Source organism: Paroedura picta, chromosome 7 (genome assembly GCF_049243985.1).
Source record: "Paroedura picta isolate Pp20150507F chromosome 7, Ppicta_v3.0, whole genome shotgun sequence".
NCBI lineage: Eukaryota > Metazoa > Chordata > Lepidosauria > Squamata > Gekkonidae > Paroedura > Paroedura picta.
Window position 1 is genome coordinate 103,353,790 of NC_135375.1, and position 21,058 is coordinate 103,374,847.

Sequence of the window (21,058 nt, forward strand, 5' to 3'; positions counted from 1 at the left end):
AGAGTTGGAAGGGACCATACAGGCCATCTAGTCCAACCCCCTGCTCTACGCAGGATCAGCCCTAAGCATCCTAAAGCATCCAAGAAAAGTGTTTATCCAACCTTTGCTTGAAGACTGCCAGTGAGGGGGAGCTCACCACCTCCTTAGGCAGCCTATTCTACTGCTGAACTACTCTGACTGTGAAAATTTTTTCCTGATATCTAGCCTATATCGTTGTACTTGAAGTTTAAACCCATTACTTTATGCGCATGTTCGCAGTTCCTGGCCCGAACGATGTGCGTCTGGCCTTGACCAGAGGCAGGGCCTTCTCGGCCTTGGCCCCGCCCTGGTGGAATCAGTTTTGAGCTGAGATCCGGGCCCTGAGGGAACTACTCAAGTTCCACAGGGCCTGGAAAAGGGCATGATTCCCTCAGGGTTACGGTGGAGGCCAGAACAAGGAAATAAAATAATTTGGGCTTCCCTCCTTCCATCTCCTGAAGTGGGAAAGCTGAGCATGGGGATTTATTGTTCTTATTGTATTTTAAACTGGATTTTAGTATGTTGGAAACAGCCCCGAGCCTGTTCGCAGAGAGGGACGGTCTATAAATTTAATAAATAACGACAACATTATGCAGCAACTCCTCAGCCTCACTACTGGCCTACAGTTATAGTGTGAGCAGCTCCTGAGCAATATTCCATATGTTGCTGTCCTAAGTGGCAGGGCAGAGGTGAGGACCCATTTCCTCTGTGAACAGGCCCCGTAGCCAGAAAATGTTTATTGGGGAGAGGTAAATGAGTACATGGGTGATCAACCAACATTATTTATTTCCTCTGCTTTACTTCAACATCATTTTACGCTACTACCCCTTACAGGATTTTGTTTTTAAAGCAAGAGGTACTCTTCAACCCTGTTAACTGTGAATTCTTTTCTAGTCAGATAATTCACATTTGGAAGATTTATGACAGGATTTGCACCTCTGTACCTCAGCTCCTTCCTTTCTTACACAGAGAATTACACACATGAGAGACATGTGACTGATTTCACACCAGTGCTGATTGGAGGGGCTGTGGGATGGCCTATCTGCTGGACTCCCAGATGTGAAATATTGTTTTCTTGATGGCTTGTAGGGGCTGCCTTTGGACGTCTGGTGGGTGAAATCATGGCCTGGCTTTTCCCTGATGGGATACTATTTGATGGCATCGTTTACAAAATCTTACCAGGAGGTTATGCAGTGATTGGTAAGTCCAGCCTGTGCTTTCCCCTCTGGCTGCAAGGTTTTCATCTCCAAGCTCTCTCCACTCATAGGACGCTGACTTTCCCTCTCTCTCTCCTGTCTGGGGAAGGTGCAGCGGCTCTGACAGGCGCAGTGAGCCACACGGTGTCCACGGCGGTGATTTGCTTTGAGCTGACGGGACAGATCTCTCACATCCTGCCCATGATGGTGGCCGTCATCCTGGCCAACATGGTGGCCCAGAGTCTGCAGCCCAGTCTGTACGACAGCATTATTCAAGTGAAGAAGCTGCCCTACCTGCCAGACCTGGGTTGGAATCAAATCAGGTACATCAAGGGAATATACTTTTGCAGAAGCGGCTTATCAGATCTGCGCCGCGGACTAAATAAAACAGTAAGGGCTGGTGGGGAGGAATTAGGGTGGGCTCTGTCCGGGATAAAAACTCAGAGGAGCGAATCAGGAGCCGCAAAGCGGCTCCTGATTCGCTCCTCCGAGTGGCACTCCAGGGCCAAATGTCCAATGGGACATCTAGGGGTACCTGGCAAATTGTACTTACGTTGAATTTTAAAAATATATATTACAATACTATTTTTGCGTTCTATGCTTTCTATTAAACTTTTTGTTGCTCCATATAGACCAAATTGTTAATCAAGAACTCTCCCGGTCAATGGTGTCCCGCTTTACCAGTGTTAAAAGCTGGTCACCTTAACCAAGACTGATGCTCTGGAATGTGGGGAGGGTTTTTTCTTAGGTCCTATGAGATACCGCCATTCTATGTGTTATTAAGGACTGTTTTAATGGGTTGCTAATTATATGTTTTTATTGGATGTTACAATGTCTTTCTTTTGTGAACCACCATGAGCTTGCAGGGAATGGCAGTATATAAATGTAAACATAAATAAATATAAGTATGTATGTATGTATATATGTATGTATGTATGTATGTATGTATGTATGTTCTACTAGGGTTATAGTCTGCCTGTCTCATTGAGCCTCAAAGCTGATTCAGCAGTGTAAGTTGATGCAATGAATGACTGACCATAGGCCCTTTCCTTGCTGTTAGCTCACTCTTCTTTCTTTCTTTCTTTCTTTCTTTCTTTCTTTCTTTCTTTCTTTCTTTCTTTCTTTCTTTCTTTCTTTCTTTCTTTCTTTCTTTCTTTCTTTCTTTCTTTCTTTCTTTCGTCAAGCAAATACAACATCTACGTCGAGGACATCATGGTGTGTGACGTCAAATTCATCTGGTCCAACTGCAAATACAAGGATCTGAAGGCTCTGCTACAGGACACAGCTTTCAAGACCTTTCCTTTAGTGGATTCTACAGGTGAGCCAGGGTGGAGGTGGGTTTTTTTTAACCTCACTCTAGTTCAGTGTGTTGGGATCGCTACCTTGGAAAGAGATCTTCCATGAGGACATCTCCCGGCTTCCTTTTGCCCACCCGACTGCTCCCTCTGCAACATGCATGATTGATCCACGGTGACCCTACCTTTCTCCCGTGATATCCAGGAGTGGATATAAGCCTCAATATGTGAAAAACCCTCACCAGTAGAAGTGTAGATTTCTTCTTTTTGCCAATTAACTTACTTCTCCATGCCTGCAATGCTGAGCACACAGTCTTCCCTGATTGGCCATGGCATCAGTTCAAAGACTTCCTGGTTCCTGGTTGCAAGGCTTCCCTCCCTGTTTTAAAGAGACTGTGCTCCAGATGCCCACACTTCTCTCAGCAGAGATTTGCCTCATTCTCTGAGGGGCTGCTGCTGGCTTGGGAGTCAAAAGAGATGAAATAAAGCACTAGTGCCAGCTGGACTTCATCCAATACCCCCCACCAGCACCAGTTCAGGAAAGGTAGTTCAGCTTTGTGACCACCGCTCCCCTCCCCACTCTGAGTTTCCCCAATCAAGTGCAGAAGGCTTTCTGTTTCAATTTGCCCGGGGGAGGGAGGAGAAAGATCCGGGTTCAAATCGATCTGAATTCAGCAGGATCGACAGCAGAAAAAAAAAAGTAAGTGCAGAATCAGGCCTGATCTCACTTTTAAGCCTTGTCTTTAGCAATGTTGTTCTGTTGTGGGCGAAAGCCTGTTTTACTCTCTATGAACTGAAATACACAGCTTATGGACATTCCTAAAAAATGTCCTTTGTCTGTTTCATGTTCCTTGGATGTGCCTCACGGGGTCATGACAGGCGTGTCACCACTTCCTGAGTTCTTCAAAGCCTGAAAAATATTTCAGTGGTCAAAAGATTGCAAAGGGCTGCCCTAGAGTGATATGACGTCCTCACTCAGTTCCTTCCATTCTTTGGATTCCACCCTCCTCGGGCACTCCCCCTCAAACCTACAGGAGTTTCCCAAACGGGGCAACTTTACAAGATCATACTTGGGTGCAGGCCTGCCCTGTTGCTCATGAAGATCAGGGGAGATCCCGGGGGTATGCAGCTATCAGGTGACAATTCCGACAGACCTAACGTTTTATTGTCTCCCCTCCTCTCTTCCTGTAGAATCCATGATTCTCCTGGGGTCGGTGGAGCGGCCCGATCTCCAGGGACTTCTGCTCAGGCACCTCAGTCCAGAACGGCGCCTGCGGCTCGCCAAGGAGGTGCTTCAGAAGTCAGATGAGCTATCTGCGTGGAAACACGAATCCTTTGCTTTTGTGGATGAGGATGAGGATGAAGAGGAGAAGACTGAAGTGAGGAACTAGAGGGAAGCAGCTGGAGAGCAAGCTGCAGGGAAGGGCGAAAGAGAAAGTTATAAAGATGCAGAGAAGGGAAGAAGGATGGGAAAGGAATCTGAATGTGGCGCCGTGGTTAAGAAATGTGGGCCTTGCAATTTTTTACTTCTAAGGTTACCTCAGCAACCATCTCACTGATTTGACGTAGGCAAGATGCTCTCTGACTAAAGTCCCTCATCTGGCTTACTCAACAGGGCCTGTTTAAAGGTTGCCGAAGTGAGGGATTTTATGTATGTAATATATCTCCTGCTTTTTTAGTTTCATTCAAACGAGTAGCCATGTTGGTCTGAAGTAGCACAATAAAATCAGAGTCCAGTAGCGCCTTTAAGACCAACAAAGATTTGTTCAAGCTTAGCTCATGCCTTGAATAAATTCGTTGGTCTTAAAGGTGCTACTGGACTCTGATTTTTTTGAGTTTCAGTTTATTTATTAGATGTTGTAGCCATCAGCCTTACCATTATTCTAACCGAAAAGGAAAGTAAAATAAAAGAATGATGATAGCAACAATAAACTTCAGGAAGAATGTACAATCAAATAAATATACACAACAAACACAAAAACAATAAAAGTCCAAATCATAAAAAATCCGTTTAGAAAAAAAAAACCAAATAAAACTTCAGTTTTAATTTCCCTCGACATTTCCTTCAACAAATTTCTTCCTTAATTTAATTAATAAATGTATAAACGTGGCAACAGTGATAGTAATAGATGGGCAGCCATCAGCCACAAGGAAATCAAAGCGTGGCTCCTCTGAGTGAGGGAGGACTTCTTTTTGAGAGGGAAGGCCACATGGTATAGCCCCATCTCATTAGGTCTCAGGGGCTAGGCGGGATCAGTACCTGGATGGGAGACCATCAAAGAAGGCTCGGCAGAGGAAGGCCATGACGAGGAAGGCCCTCTGTTTCTCCCTTCCCTTGGAAGCCCCTTATGGGGTCTCCATAAGTCATCAGCAACTGGACCGCTCTTACATCCATGCATATCCTGCTTTTCTCTTCCACAGACACCCAAAGTGCCTTCTAGAAACACCACAGTAGTTTAAATAAATGCAACTGCAAGCAGACAAGCCACAAAGTGGGCTACAAACAAAGGAAACAAATAATATGAAATAAACAGAATAAATGAGAACTACATCAATGCCATCCTGTGCTGATCTTGGGTCCACAGTAGGGATGCTAGTCTTCAGGTGGGACCTGAAGATCCACTGGAATTGCTCATCTCAAGAGATCAGTTCCCCTGGAGAAAATGGCTTCCTCGGATGGGGGGGGGGCTCCACAGTATTATAGTCCATTGAGGTCCCTCTGTGTCCCAAATCCCACCCACTCCCAGCTCCATCCCCAAAGTCTCCAGGGATTTCCCAACCCAGAGCTGGCGACTCTAATTCCACTGGAGAAAATGGCTGCTATGGAGGGGGGACTCCATAGCAGTCTACTCCACTGAGGTCCCTCCCTGCCCCAAATGCCGCCCACTCCCACCTTCACCGCCAAAATCTCCAGGGATTTCACAACCCAGAGCTGGCAACCGTATTTAGAGGAAAGTGCTAAGGAAACGCTAAATGCTCATTCTCCAGGAAATGCTGAAACTTGTTCTGTTCTGCTTTCTCTTGACAGCTGCCTCAGCTGCCCCCATTAGCCTCCAGTCACCCAGAAGAACCCAATGGCCCTGTGACTCCTCACAAACCTTTGCCAGAGACACCAACTCCTCAGGAAACTCTAGGTACAGATGTTTGGGGGGTGGGACATTCCAGTAGGGTGCGGAGGTGTGAGCCTTGTCACTAAGTTGGACATAGAAAACGTCGGAACCCTCTTCCCTGGGAGATTTGCTTGTCCCCTTCAATTGCCATCTTTCACCAGTGGGTGAAAGCTTTTTTGTTTGGTTTGGTGTTTCCTCAGTTCCCTGTTCTTCCTGCCCTACATTGTAATTGTTTTTTTTTAAGTTTTTGTATGTGTATTTTTGCTTAATTTTAATTGTGTTGATGGTTTTTAAAATGTGATTTCATTAGGTGTATTTCAAATTGGTTAGCCACGTTGGTGGCCCCTTGTGAGGGCAGGAAGGTGAGGTATAAATTTTGTTGAATAAAATAAATAAAAATTAGAACGGGAGACGAGCCCAGGTGTTGTGGTGTTAGACAGCGGGCGAGAAGCTTTGTGACTTGCCTTGAGAGTGGTTGTTTGGTGGAAAACAGGGACAGGTGATAGGTGATAATGCAGATGGCGCCTTTTATTCCACGTTTCTCTTCTGCGGAAACACCCTCAGAGTTCATTTCTATTACTATTGAGTACTTGCAACTCAATTTAGGGCAGATTAAGTGGCTTTAAGAGCCTCTTGTGGCGCAGAGTGGTAAGGCAGCAGACATGCAGTCTGAAAGCTCTGCCCATGAGGCTGGGAGTTCAATCCCAGCAGCCAGCTCAAGGTTGACTCAGCCTTCCATCCTTCTGAGGTTGGTAAAATGTGTACCCAGCTTGCTGCTGGGGGGTAAACGGTAATGACTGGGGAAGGCACTGGCAAACCACCCCGTATTGAGTCTTCCATGAAAACGCTAGAGGGCGTCACCCCAAGGGTCAGACATGACCCAGTGCTTGCACAGGGGATACCTTTACCTTTTTAAGTGGCTCCAGGTACAAATTTCACCCTTGGGAAGTCTCTCTCTATAAAACTATTCTCAATATTAATCAATCCGCCTTCTCACCAAGCCAACACGTCAACTGGCCTTCAGGTCAACGTCATTTTCCAAGAGTTGGCTAAAGTAGGTGGCAATTGATGTTCTTCCTGCAAGGTTCAGTGTTCGAGATCCAAAAGCACACATGACCATGAATGCTAGCATGAAAGCTTTGCAAAGCAACGCCGACAGTTAATAGTCTCTGATGGACACTTTACGTATTATGTTTTAGGTGCAAATCTTAAGAACTTTTGAAGTGCACACCTAAATATGTGTGAAGGTCTCACGCAGGTGCATCTTATAGGTACGCTTGTCAAGGAGTTCAGATTTGCTGCCACCACCTGTTGAGCCTAGGCTCAGTAGCGGTTGATGTGAAAAGGCCATGAGGATGCTGGATGATCAGAGTGCTGCAAAATGAAATCCCATAAGATTGGCTCTCTGTTCTCCTGCTGTTAGACCAATAAAGGTTTCTGAGCTCTCCACTCCCCTGCCCTGGGGATGAAATTGTCCAAACAACAGGCAAGTATAAGAATTGCCCAATGCAATAAAAGTCCAATTAGCCTACAAGTATTTTATTCCCAGCTGTAGCTAGCCAGATGCCTCTTCCTCCTATGTAGAACTTCTAGTTTGGCCATTCTCAACCCTTTTTTTGGCTAAGGTGCTTTTTAGGAGGTCTTCTCTCAGGGCCCTCTGCTGCAGGCCGGCCACTTGTGCCGTGAGCTAGGCTAAATAAAGGCCTAAGCTAAGAGTGAATTAACTATACCCAATGCACCTTGTCTTACATATAAGCTAGCCAAGTTGTGCTGAGGCTTCAAGATGGCATCCCGGTAGAAATGTTGGCTATCTCACTCCGCAAGTTATATTTTACTCCGCTTTCCTGTATATCTAATTTTACTGTTATTTGAAGTCTCCCGCTTCTGAAGGTCAATGACTGTGTACTATCTTGAGCTACGCTTATAAGTGAGCCAGAATTCTAGAACATTCAGCCAAGAGAACCATGTGCATTCTTTTGTTTTCTTAAATGCATTAATCCAAGCACACACAAAGGCATGGACTGTTTCTTTCCCTCGACGAAGGTCAAACTTTCTAGCAATTAAAGACGTCACACGTGTCAAGAAGGGTATTTCATCGGTCCAGTTACCAGGGCCCCACTTTTCAGCTCCCCTTTGCCGATCTTTCTGTCAGCGGCTCCCTTCAAATGTGCCAGGGCCTCCAGGGAGCTGTACAGACCCTGTTGAGAATGGCTGTGTTGGTGAATAGACCTATTGCACATGAATTGGTACACTACCCCCCTCCCCATTAATAAAGCTTTGTGTTTAACTTAGGGAGTTCTCCACAGGAGATGATATCAGCTGCCAGTGGTGGTTGATTTGTAAAGTCAAAGCATAAAAATTCCTGAAGGACAGGTCTGTCATCCTTGCATCCCAGGCGTTCAAGCAGCTCAGTTTTCTGTCACTTCTTTGACACAGCCTGTCATTTCTTTCCCTTGGTTCTTCCAAAGTGACCTTGTTCTACCCACAGGGGCCTTCTCCCCGTGGGTCGGCTGCAGCTGGGCCAGCTGTTTCGTTTCCTCTGAAGCCAGGGGATTTTCATGAGAAATTGTGTCCTGTCTTGTCGTCCCTCCGTATGATAGACGATAAATATAAGGAGAAATGAAATCTTATATTTATAATTTAAGACAGCCTTTTCCAACTTTATGACTATTGAGAGACCCCTGAAACATTCTTCAGAAACCCCAGAACTGGTGGTTGGGAAGCATAGTTGTGTACATCCCCTCCCCATCCCCTCCAGGCCCATCATTGGCCTTTTTGGGAGGGGGGGCAGGTCAACATGACCGTATATGGTCTTATCAGCCGATAAATGTTTAAGAAGTTTAAAAAAATAGATTAAAAATTAATGAACTCCCACTCATTTGGGGAAACCCTTCCAGGGCTGTCAAGAAACCCCAGGGTTTCACAAAGGCCTGGTTGAGAAAGCCTGATACTTCAGTAGATGATGCAACAATAGTCCAGTCAGTCAGTTAAGTTTATTGACCTAAAAGGTAAAGGTATCCCCTGTGCAAGCACCGGATCATGTCTGACCCTTGGGGTGACACCCTCTAGCGTTTTCATGGCAGACTCAATATGGGGTGGTTTGCCAGTGCCTTCCCCAGTCATGACCGTTTACCCCCCAGCAAGCTGGATACTCATTTTACCGTCCTCGGAAGGATGGAAGGCTGAGTCAACCTTGAGCCAGCTGCTGGGATCGAACTCCCAGCCTCATGGGCAGAGCTTCAGACAGCATGTCACTGCCTTACCACCCTGCACCACAAGAGGCTCTTCAATTAAGACAGTAAAACTCTAGTGAAGCTGCAGGTTTATCCAAACATAAACAGATTTTTAATAATGTCTTTTAAAGGTGCTATTAGAGCAGTGGTTCTCAATTTTCCTAATGCTGCAACCTTTAATGCAGTTCCTCATGTTGTGGTGACCCCCAACTATAAAATTATGCCAGTGTTCTTTCACAGAAATTAAACCAAAACTGACCAATGGTGTGAAGATCCATCGTTCATGATTGTATATAAACAAGGTTTTTTTCCCGGGGTTTCTCAGTTCAGTTCTGCCTCTTGTCCCACCATGCCGATATCGCTCTTTTCCACTGCTCCAGACAGATGAACGCTCTAGCTCAATCTACCCCGCAAGGCTGTTGTGTGGATGCCCTTCCCCCCCCGCCAATCTGCTTGCCCTGCCATGACCCCTGTGAAAAGGTCATTCGACCCCTAAAGGGGTCCCAACCCCCATGTTGAGAACCACTGTATTAGAGCCATAAGACAATTAATCACTTCAGTTGAACCTCAGACCTCATTTTTAAAAAACGTCTGTGTGATGCCTAGGCATTGACATCTGAGAGAAAAATTACTATTTTCTCAGCATCCGGGTAAATGTTTCAACCAGAGAGGATTCTCACCAAGAATTTACCCCTAGTACTGAGTAATATAATTGATCATTCAAATAGATTAATAATGATAATAATTTCCAAAAATTATTGGAAATAATTAGCAGTTAGCATTCCCTAGCTGCAGGATTTTGTTTATATCTGTCTGGCCCGGATTCTGGAGGGGGAAGATGGCTGCTTCACCATCTGGCCTCCCGCATGTTTCCTCTCGTTCGCTTCCTCCCCACAGGCCAGAGATTTTGGCGACTGACACGGCGGCTCCTGTGTTTTCACCACCCTCCGCCTCAGCCTGAGATGACTGAGCAGGTGAGGAATCTGAAAGTGCCTCGGGTGCCCAACGGTTTGAAAGGAAGCCTGATTCTTACAGGGGAGAAGAGAAGGAGCCAGACTAGAAAAATCTCCGGGAGATTCAAGGAAAGCAGCTTTAGTGGGTGTCCCCCGGGTGGGGGACAGGGTTTTCAGACCAGGGTTATTTATCTATTGTACGGTGTGTGTGCAGCGTAGCCATTTTTATAAATAGTTGTATTAACAATTATTAACTTTAATTGTTTTTTACCCAATGGACAGGGAGAATTTTGTCAGTCAATCCAAAACTTTTAGCCAATCTGTCCAGTTGTCAGAACAACGAAATGCTGCAGCCGTAGCAGAATTACTGCACGTGCTTATCCCTCAAAATTGGAATTCCTGTGGGCTGTTAGGGAAGTCAGTGGCTGATGTCCTATGACCCCACACTGTTGGAATATGCAAGATCTGCAGTGTGCGTGATTGAGCAGAATATAAAGTGTGTCCTGCAGGGGGCATTGGAGGAAACGTGTATTTAGCATAGCTAGATCAGGAACTTCCTGATATTTTTCAAATTGACTCCTCCTGTGTCCCGATTGGCACAATAGGAGGCTTCTTGTTTCTTTGTGCATATTTCTTCCCTGCTTGCCTCGAGAACAGCAGTTAAACAGACAGAATGTCTGCAGACAATAGTTAGAACAGTTAGTTAGCTCTCTCTCTCTCTCTCTCTCTCTCTCTCTCTCTCTCTTTCTCTTTCTCTTTCTCTCTCTCTTCTTTCTACACCCCTCTTTTGCACATTTAAACTCTGCCAACACACCCAAGCATGTTTGGAGCCTTCCTCTAGCCAAATAGGAAGAAACATCTCAGTCAGATGAAGTCTCCCAGGGCTGGGGGGATGTAATCTGGACTAAATTGAATATGAGGAGCAATCTAGAGTTAAGGCTTCATCTTGGTTCTGATCTTGGCTTTGGTTTCCAATTCTCCTTAGGATTCAACGGATATTGTCGACACCATGAAGCCAGAGGAGGTAAGTCTGGAAAAACGGATGTGGGAGAGCCAACAGGAACTGCCCCCCGTCCCGAATTAGGCATTGTTTATGGTTGAAAAATAATCACAGCCCTCTTTCTTGTCAGCAAGTGGTTGGGTCCTTTCCCTTGCTGATTCTACAAGCAGGGAGAGCTTGGGGTGTGTCTGTGACTGAAGTGGAAAAGGTCCCCCGCCATTAAGAGAGTTATAATACATTTAAAGTGGGCAGTCGTGTTGGTCTGAAGTAGCACAACAAAATCAGAGCCCAATAGCACCTTTAAGATGAACAAGGATTTATTCAAGGCGCGAGCTTTCGAGTGCATGCACGCAAAAGCACACGCCTTGAATAAATCTTTGTTGGTCTTAAAGGTGCTACTGGAGGGAGCCTAGGGAGGGACCTCAACAGGGCGTAATACCATAGAGTTCACCCTTTCAAAGTAGCCATTTCTGGGAATTGATCTCTGTATTCTGGAGACAAGATGCAATTCTGGGAGATCTCTAGGCCCTACCTAAAGGTTGGCAAATCCAGGCTGCCGACAGCCAAACCATCACCTCCCCACCTCCTCTTTTTGTTGCTTTCCTTCAGTACTTGGGTCCATTCCGCACAAGTTTAATGTAGCAAAAGGGTTGCAAATTGTAATCGCTACTAATATGCAGTTATGTACGACGTCGTACACAATCTGCCACACTCCTGAAACAGTCCCGCTAAAAGCGATTCGTTGAAGCGCTTCTAGGGAAATCCCAAAAAGTGGATTCACCCTCCGAAAAACGCTACACTCTTGCAAGCAATCTGCAACACTAGCGAAAAAGACATGTGCGTTAACATTGTTGCGGTTTCAGCAAAGTCCCTCCCCCTGGCTCTCTATTGCAGAACACTATTGCAGTGTTCTTTTCTGCCATTTCACTATTAGGGCCAGCCAGGAGGGAGGAGAAATGCTTCAAATAATGGAGGGATGTGAAAGGAGGAAACCATGGTTAACCACCCCTCCCTCATGTGCTGTGCTGGGCGGGGATTTCTTTTCTCCACTTGCTTTCCATGTAAGTGGGCAGACAAATAGATTCCCAGTTCCCTTCCTATTTGCCCCCAAGTGGTTGAATCACGCCAGCATCTTCATGAGAAAGGAGGTTTCTGAGGTTCCAAATTTTGGGTTCCAAAGGTGAGATCCCAACATAAGAAACAGCAAGGGGAAATGGAGTTACAGCATCCGTGTCGGCAGAAAAGGGAATGAAGGGAGCTTAATCCCCCTTAGGCTCGGTGGGACTGTCAGGAGTGGTGCCCTGGGGACCGATCTTTCATGGGACCCCTCAGGACAGCCAAGTGTGTGGGTGTGATCCCTTCTTTCCTGTGTCAGATAGAAGCTTGGGAGGAGGAGGAGCTGGAGAAAGAGGTGTGCTTCGACAGCTGCCGCATAGACCCTTCTCCCTTCCAGCTGGTGGAGAGGACATCCTTGCACAAGGTGAGTGTCTGCTGGGCTCCTTGCTATCTCCACACTCCTTGGTTCACCCACCCTGGTCCCCTGATGAGTCTCTGTATCAATACCCCCATTGCCTCTGCGCCGCGGCGCTGGCCACCTTGGACTTCTGCAATCGCCCAAGTGCCCAAGCCTACCTACAAGACAGCACTGATCCACCAGGCATTCAGTTGAGGCCAAGGTTGCACTTTTACCATCCAAAAGGGCCACCCTGTCTAATGCCCCCCTCTCCCCCTGGCTTCTGCCTGAGCCATTTCCTGCCCTCAAAGCTGGGCCAATTACATCTATCTTGAATGACTTTGACATGCAGCCCAGGAGATAGTTTAACTGTTGGGGTGACTTTAGCTGAATTTATTTTAGTTCAACTTTAATATTTTAAAGGTTTTATTGTACAAGATTGTCCCTCTTGTTGCTAAGCTACCTTGAGAGCTTTTTGGAGAGGAGCAGCATAGGAATCCCAAGGAATGAATGAATGAATGAATGAATGAATGAATGAATGAATGAATGAATGAATGAATGAATGAAAAGTAGCCAAGAGGTGAAAAAGCAAGAGCTCTTTTCCACACCTGCTCTTTGCGGCCTCAAAATACCACTTGGCAGAAGAGGCATAAGAGCTGGGATTTTCAGATACGCAGCAGGCTGTTCCCCAGGCCTCTGTGAGTGCCAAGCTTTGGTAATGAGAAATATAACTGTGCCTATTACAATAGGTACCTTCCCTTTGCAGATGAAGATGTACCAGATGCACCCAGCCTCCCTAATTCAGTGCCTTGTAAGAGAGATGCTCTCAATTAAAGCTGTGGCCACAAGAGCTCTCTGTGCCAAGAATCATCTCTTTAGCAAAGCTCCTGTTCTTCTTAATGCACAGTGTCACCTGCAGGAAGAGGTAGCTTGGCTGCATCTGCCTTTATGGAGATGGCAGCACAGAAAGAGAAGACCTGCTAGCTGGTGAACACCAAGGAGGAGAAGAAAGCTGATGAAATAGCTACGGTCAAACAGAGAATCTTCTTTATTCTATAACTGAAAGCCAAAGCCAAAAAAAAGGTCCAGAGCCAAAACGAGGTCTGGAGCCAAAATGAGGTCCGGAGCCAAAACAAGGTCCAGAACCCAAATGAGATCTGGTATATAGCTCATTTTCAAGGGAGTGTCTCTTCCTCAGTGGCTTCTATTTCTTAGAAGAGGGATCAGTGTGGCAACAGCCTACCTCCTTAAAGGTTCCTACCTATCCAACAAGTGAATGTTTTGTTGGTACATAGAAGAAGCAGAAGTGAGACAATGACACAACAGCATGTCTGCAATTATGCAGTCATAGAGAGTAAATCTGAGATTATGGCTTGAATCCTACCATGCTGTTCAGTCATGTGTGCCAGCAGAAGGAATTGTCCTCCAGGGCAGGGGTAGTCAACCTGTGGTCCTCCAGATGTCCATGGACTACAATTCCCATGAGCCCCTGCCTGGCAGGCGCTCATGGGAATTGCAGTCTGTGAACATCTGGAGGACCACAGGTTGACTACCCCTGCTCCAGGGAACAAACATAGAGCAGAGGTCCAATGAGTGGCTGTTGGTCACAAGGTATAAAGAGAATACTTTGTCTGGGGCAGCGATGCTCTGTGTTCTTGGTGCTTCGAGGGCAACAGTGGGAGGGTTTCTGGAGTTCTGGCCCCACTGGTGATCTTCCTGATGGCAGTGTTGGACTGGATGGGCCATTGGCCTGATCCAACATGGCTTCTCTTATGTTCTTCTATGAAGCAGAGGTCCATCAGTGACTATTAGCCCCAAGGTATAGATGGAACATTCTGTCTGGGGAAGGGATGCTCTGTGTTCTTAGAGCTTGGGGGGCAACAGTGGGAGGGCTTCTGGTGGACCTCCTGATGGCACCTGGGATTTGGCCACTGTGTGACACAGTATGGGGACTGGATGGGCCATTGGCCTGATCCAACATGGCTTCTCTTATGTCCTTAAGTCTCTCTGCTTCCCCACAGGAGTTGGGCAGCCCTATTACTTCTTGGCTTGTATACAATATTCCCCATGGGCACATGGCTTTGTTATGACTGTGAAGCAATCAGTTTCTTTTTCTTTCCTCCTGTCTCCCACCTCCCTCTCTCACAGACGCATACCTTGTTCTCTTTGCTGGGCCTGACCCATGCCTACGTCACCAGTATGGGGAAGCTTAAAGGTGTGATTGCATTACAAGAGGTAAAGGAAGCCTTGCTGGCCTGATCGCCAGTGCATTATTCTTTGTCCAAAAGCTTTACCGTTGGTGGGGAAGAGCCGAGCCGAGCAGAAGGTCCTGGTTTTTGATTGCTGTGTTTTGAGACAGCGTTTTCTCCTGTTACATTGTTGCTCCCGGTCAAACCAGTTCTGCAGATTTTTGAACTAATTTGAACCAGAAGTGGAATGGCATTCCATAGCTCATCTAATTCGATTCATCTTCAGTTCTTTGAAAACCACTCCCTGGACCCTGCCGATACGAGGGATTTAAACATCCCATTCCCCTGTATTTTTTAAAATTATTTTCAGATTTTTATGCAAACCTGGGGGGGGGAGTCCCTCAAGTTTGTAGGACTGAGTGTGGCCCTGATTTGTGGATTTGGGTATCTGCCAGTTGGGCTATACTTGACTGTTAGAATCACTTGAGTCTGTGCTTGCTTCCGTAGATAGTTCTTTGTGGGGATGCATAAAATCCGTTAGCCCAATAAGGGATTTGTTGTAGCCATTTTTCTGTCTCCTCAGAAGGGACTATGAAGAAGAAGTTGGTTCTTATATGCCGCTTTTCCCTACCCAAAGGAGGCTCAAAGCGGCTTACAGTCGCCTTCCCATTCCTCTCCCCACAACAGACACCCTGTGTGGTGGGTGAGGCTGAGAGAGCTTGATCAGAACAGTTTCATCAGTGCTGTGGCGAGCCCAAGGTCACCCAGCTGGCTGCATGTGGGGGAGCGCAGAATCGAACCTGGCATGCCAGATTAGAAGTCCACACTCCTAACCACTACACCAAACTGGCTGACTATAGTTAGGCATCAGGAGCAAAATGAATCATTTGCTGGGATCTTTCTGATCTCCCGAGTGAGTGTTTACATGGGCGTGTTCCTGATCAGTTCTCCTATTAATTTGCTCTCTCTTTCTCTCTCTCTCTCTCTGAACCTCCCAGCTCCAGAAAGCAATCGAAGGCTCCACGAGCTCTGGTGTCCAGTTGCGCCCTCCCCTTGCGAGCTTCCGTGACGCCACCCAGACCTCCACCAAGGAGCAGGCTAAATGGGCCACCCAGGCCTGGAGCAAGCCGAGTGTAAACACGGCGCCTGGGGGGATCACTGCGGACTCAGGGACGGACACCCCAGTGGCCCCCACTGGCCCCCGCCCACAGCCACCTTCCAGCCCAAAGGACAGGAAAGACACACGCTCCTTGTCAGTTGCCGATATGGAACTGGAGGAGATGGAGCGTACCGGCCCAGCTGCTGAGAACATCTCAGACATCTTGAAGGACCTCGACCTTCACTCCTCAGACCTGGACGAGGAAGATGAAGATGTGCCACTATAATTGTATACGGAAGGGGGCCCAGGGCACCCCCTTCACCAAGCTACTCCTGCTACACTTGTGCTTCGGGGGAAGGAGCCCTGCGGCCTGCCCATCAAGCGTTTGTGGATGGGTGACTCACGCCGGAGGGCTTGGGCTGAATGGACCGTCTCTCTCTTCTGCCACCTTCAAGACGTGGAGGGGGCATGTGTGGGGTGGACCTGGCCTGGAGGACTCTGGGAATATGGCCTCGCCTTGTGCTTCCTTTGAAAACGGTAGGGCTGCATTCCCTGCTGAGGAGAGGTTCACGGCAAAAGTGAGGTCATTCCCTGTTAGTGGAAGCTGCCCGCCTCCCGTCATTGCCGACAGCGTGTTGTATCCGTCACCATTTCTCTTACCTCATTTGATACACCTGCAGCTTCACAGCACGGTCAGGAGAAGAGGCAGGAGGAGGATCGAACAGAAGGTCAGCCCACCTGTCGAAATCATCCAGGCCCGTTGTGGGACACGTCCAGAATAAGAAGGGAAATCCTGCTTCTTGTGTAGTTGCTTCCCCCCTTTTCTTTTGCAGCGTCTTTCTGTTCCGCATAAGTGTAGAACTGACCCCCCCCCCCCCGGACTGTGTTTCATGTCTTTCACAAGCCCCTCTCACCTCCACCCTTAAGACCACGTCCCCTCTGCCAGGCCCACCCACCTCCTCCCACCTTCCCACCCAGAAATCTCCACTCACCTGCTCAGAACTCCCACCCCACTGGGGCATTTCTTTGGGACTAAGTGGAAGGAGGAGGAGAAAAACCAGAAGCAGGGTTTATTTGGGGCCTCCTCATAAATACATAATGAACACACACGCATCTCGCCTGTACGTGCATCCATCTGATTGCGAGAGCCGATGCACATTCAATATCCAAAAGAATCCGACAACCAGCATCTGGATAAACGTGCCGTTTGAATCACGCATTCAGAACGTAACGTGAGGATTGCTGAGTGTACAGATGAAGAAAAATCAAGTGGATTGTACGTGGATTTTACATGCATTCACTGCAACTGGCGAATAGGGCTTCTGCGTTAAAGTGTGTGTGTGTGTGTGTGTGGGATGGTGGTGGTGGTGGTGGTATTTCTCTCTATGCCCCAGACATTGGAGAAAAACCAGGTAACGGCAGGAAAGGAGTTGGCTGGATCTCCCTTATTCAATCTGTGTCTTTCTCTCTGATACTCAGGGCTTTTTGGAAATCCTGTGCCTTGATTCACGGGAGCGCACAAGGAACAGCTGAGTCCTTTAGAAAAAGCCAAAATACTGCCAACTCGCTGTTCAGCAAGGGAGGGAGGGAAGGAGGGGGGAGCCTTCTAAATGGCCGGTGTTTGGGTGGGGAGGGGAGTTATGGTTTCTGCACACAGCCCCAGCAGATGGATTGCAGAATGGACGGGTATGTGCAGAACCAGGCTGTATTCCCCCACACAGCTGGTGACATGCACACAGAAGCAGACGTACCAGGACTGGGGGGGGGGGGGGCTGGCTGTGAAAAAGATGTCAAAAGAGGAGGTCTCAGGTCACTCGATTGTGTAAGGCTGTGTGTGTGTGTGTGTGTGCGTGCGTGCAGGGCTCCCATCTGTTGTCCTTTAATATATATATTTTTTGTAATGCACTTGTCTTAATCATAAGAAATTCAGGTAAGATAATGGGGGCGATGGGAAACACTGAGGAAATAAACAGAGCAACTGCTTCTTAAGGGTGCGCTACAAATTTATATTGGCTATTTTTTTTTAAAACCAGGTTTTGATCCTCTCCTCCAAATCCTAAAAATTGTAATTCGGTGGAGCTGCCAAGAATCCCATTAGGGATCCTTAGCAAGTCTTCGAGAGCCAGCATGATGTACTGATTAAGAGCAACTTCTAATCTGGACAACTGCGTTTGATTCCCCACTTCTCCACCACATGCAGCCAGCTGCGTGACAGTTCTCTCAGGGCTGTCCTCACAGAGCAGTTCTGCTAGAGCTCTCTCAGCCCCACCTACCTCACAGGGTGTCTGTTGTGGGGAGAGGAAGGGAAGGTGATGGGAAGATGCTTTGTGACTCCTTCAGGTAGTGGAAAGCAAGGTAAAAAAACCAACTCTTCTTCTATACATCCCAGGAGAGGAAGAACAACGTCTCAGTAACTCTCCTATTTCAGTCTGCAGCATAAATATAGTTCTAAAACCTCCTGTTATTCAATTCATCCTTCTTTCTCTGCTGCACGGCTGGGGTGCCTACTCTGGGCTGGGAAATTTCTGGGAATGTGGGGAGGGGAGTGGAGCCAAGGGAGGTCAGAGTTTGGGGAGGAGAGAGACCTAGACTGTTTCCACACTAACGATATTATTCAGATCCGCTTTTTTAAAGCGTCAACGTTTTTGTCTGTTTCCGCACTAAAATTTGCTTCTTCAGGCACAGTCCCAAATTTCCCCTTCACTTGCTCCACAGCAAAGGAGTCCCCAGAAAACCCGACTTCATCTTGCCAAACGGGGTCCAAATTGGGCCTACCCAATGTGGAAATGCATGCAATTGGGTTTTTCCCTGCGCCCGCCCATTTTGAGTTGTTTCCTTGTCGCTGTCCTACCTCCCTCCCTCCATTCAAAAAAATATGCCTTTAAAAGAAAGGGGTAATCGTGTTACAACGCTGTTTCCAATGTGTGTGTTTTTTTTAAAGCAGTGTGGGAGTCTTACCTGGCAGTGATATAACATTATAACCCAGGTTTTTTCTTTTTTTTTTAAATTACATTCAGGGCACTTTGGGGGGAGTTGATCAAGGGTGCAGAATGGTGGCATTACGGGCTGCAACAAAAACAAAGGGGCAAGCAGGCACCATTTTGCAAAAATCATAATTTTAAAAAAGGGGAAGGGAGCAAAGCAGGAGGGGAGGCTGCCTCTATCAGACTACATGTGAATTTCAGCATCCAAAGTTCACAGCATCCAAAGGAAATCCATAGTGAGGCTAAAACAAGGCATGTCTCCTAATGCGGAAACGGTCTTTCTGGGGCAGAATGCAGTCTCACAGCAAAACAGCCCTCAAGCACACCTTTTCCTCAGGGGAACTCATTTCTGTAACCAGGAGATGTTTGTAATTCTGGGCCCTACCTGGAGGTTGGCAACCCTGCCCTACAGCCAGAGCGGTCACCCCAAATTATGCACCCCAAGACACTCAGTGCTGCAGCCCCAGTGTCTCTGGAGCACCTGCAGTGTCCCTCTAATATTCGAAGTGTGGCTCCTAACCTGCATTTGGCCTGTGGACTGGAAGAGAGAGCATAGATTGGGCTGGGCTCCTACAAGGAACTATCAATTTCAAGGAGCAACGAGGAACAAAGAGTTTCACCCTCACAAAGACACAATTGCACCAAGCATAAGTCTCCTGGGCAACCAGCAGGATCCTTTCTGTACAACTGCTAGGGTGAGGAGGAAACGGAATAAAACTGCACAGCAGGCAGACATTCAGATGGTGAAGTTTTCTTTTGGCACCTCCACATGCTGGTTTGCCAGTGCCTTCCCAGTCATTAGCGTTTACCCCCCAGCAAGCTGGGTACTCATTTTACCGACCTCGGAAGGATGGAAGGCCGAGTCAACCTTGAGCTGGCTGCTGGGATTGAACTCCCAACCTCATGGTCAGAGCTTCTGACAGCATGTCACTGCCTTACCACTCTGCGCCACAAGAGGCGCTTTTCCAGCATTATGAACAGCCTATAATTTTAAACATGGCAGTGGGAATGCTAGGAGGTTTTTTTTAACCACGAGTTAAGGAGAGCATGACCAGTTCCCCTCATAATCAGCCCAGGTCAGCTTTCCTTCTCAGCCCCTGCTGTCCGATACAGCACTGGTCTGGCAAAGGACCTTCCAGCACCTCCAGTCCTGGTTCCCATGGATTCCTTGAAGCCTTATCCAAATCCACTTTCTCCAGGAATAGTTGGGGTAGTTGGAGATCCAGTGGTATATAGTGGTTATGAGCAGCTGCTTCTAATCTGGGTTTCATTCCCTGCTCCTCCACATGCAGCCAGCTGGGTGATCTTGGGCTAGTCACAGCCCTAATTGGTCTGTTCTCGCAGAGCAGTCCTGTCAGTGCTCATTCAGCCCCTCCTACCTCGCAGGGTTGCTGTGGGAGTGGAAGGGAAGGCAATCGTAAGCTGCTTTGAGAGTCCTTCAGGCAGTGAAAAATGGGATATAAAAACCAAACCTTCTTCTGCATTTGCACGCTTGGGTCTTCCTTGCTTGCACTTGTGGATTTTCTCCCGTTTTAGCTAGGTTAACTATCTTCAAAATCTCTCAACGCTGTGGTAATATAGCAAATATATATTTATTAAAACAATGCAAGAAATGCATACCATGACTGGAAACGTACGTTTAGTTTGTAACAACTGGGACATGGCTGAGTTCTCAGAGAAATTATATGCCTTTACCGTTAGCACTTCAGACTGCAGGCAAATGATCACCTAACAGAATTTTGCCTCCAATTCCCCCCTCCCAACTCCCTCCTTGTAGAAAGCTAGCATGTCAGGGGGAAAGTTCTAGTCTAGTCTTCTATGGAGACGGCTGCAGTGTGTCCACGCCACCCCCCTCCAGCACAGGCTTATCTTATCAGAGAGAATTAGGGCAATTTCCACACATCAGCAAAAATAGTGTTATGCCAGCTCAAAGGCAAAGCACTAAAACATATTGTGCCTCCCAGCCCCTCCTCACTTTTTGCTATCTCGCCTTTGTCTGCCTTCTTTTCACATGGAAGAGAGCAACATGCCTTATACGCGTTGCACTTCCACCTGTCAATCAATCCAGGCAACCAATCCCCTTTCTCCATGTTTAAAGGTCCCGCAATGCCCATTCATTTTTTTAAAAATTCATACTTCTCTATTGAAATGCCTGTGCACAGAATCATAGATGCAGTGTTTTTGAACACTATCCCTTAAGGGATCATGAGTCCTTTGATACTTTTAAAAATTAATCTCGTTCCTGATTTTTTTTTTTAGGGGGGGGGGAAACTTTGGAGAGGCACGGTTTGTGTTACAAATTTGGAAAAAAATATTTCTGGCATCGCCTGCATGCTTGTCTGCCTATTCATTGCTCCTGGAAGTTAGCTATTTTAAAAAAGAGATTCCTGTCCCCAGGAACAAGGGAGAGGGTGGGATGAGGCATGCGCCTTTAGTGCAATTGAGCCTCCATACGTTTCGTCTGCTGGTTGCGCTCCGGTAGCTCACACTAAATAGGTTGGTGAATTCACTTTATGTGATTCCTGAAT

The 21,058-nt window shown here is 47.1% G+C and overlaps 1 protein-coding gene across 1 annotated transcript in view; it reads left to right on the forward strand.

Annotated features, from left to right (window-relative positions):
• CLCN1 (chloride voltage-gated channel 1) overlaps positions 1-17,118 on the forward strand; it is an 88,196-nt gene extending 71,078 nt beyond the window's left edge. The window contains exons 14-23 of the mRNA XM_077345855.1: positions 1,108-1,218; positions 1,324-1,537; positions 2,399-2,532; positions 3,701-3,888; positions 5,538-5,643; positions 9,750-9,826; positions 10,791-10,829; positions 12,181-12,285; positions 14,407-14,493; positions 15,446-17,118. Of these exons, the coding sequence (XP_077201970.1) occupies positions 1,108-1,218; positions 1,324-1,537; positions 2,399-2,532; positions 3,701-3,888; positions 5,538-5,643; positions 9,750-9,826; positions 10,791-10,829; positions 12,181-12,285; positions 14,407-14,493; positions 15,446-15,832 (1,448 nt within the window). The 3' untranslated portion in view covers positions 15,833-17,118. The remainder of the gene's footprint in view (positions 1-1,107; positions 1,219-1,323; positions 1,538-2,398; positions 2,533-3,700; positions 3,889-5,537; positions 5,644-9,749; positions 9,827-10,790; positions 10,830-12,180; positions 12,286-14,406; positions 14,494-15,445) is intronic.
• Positions 17,119-21,058: the final 3,940 nt, after the last annotated feature.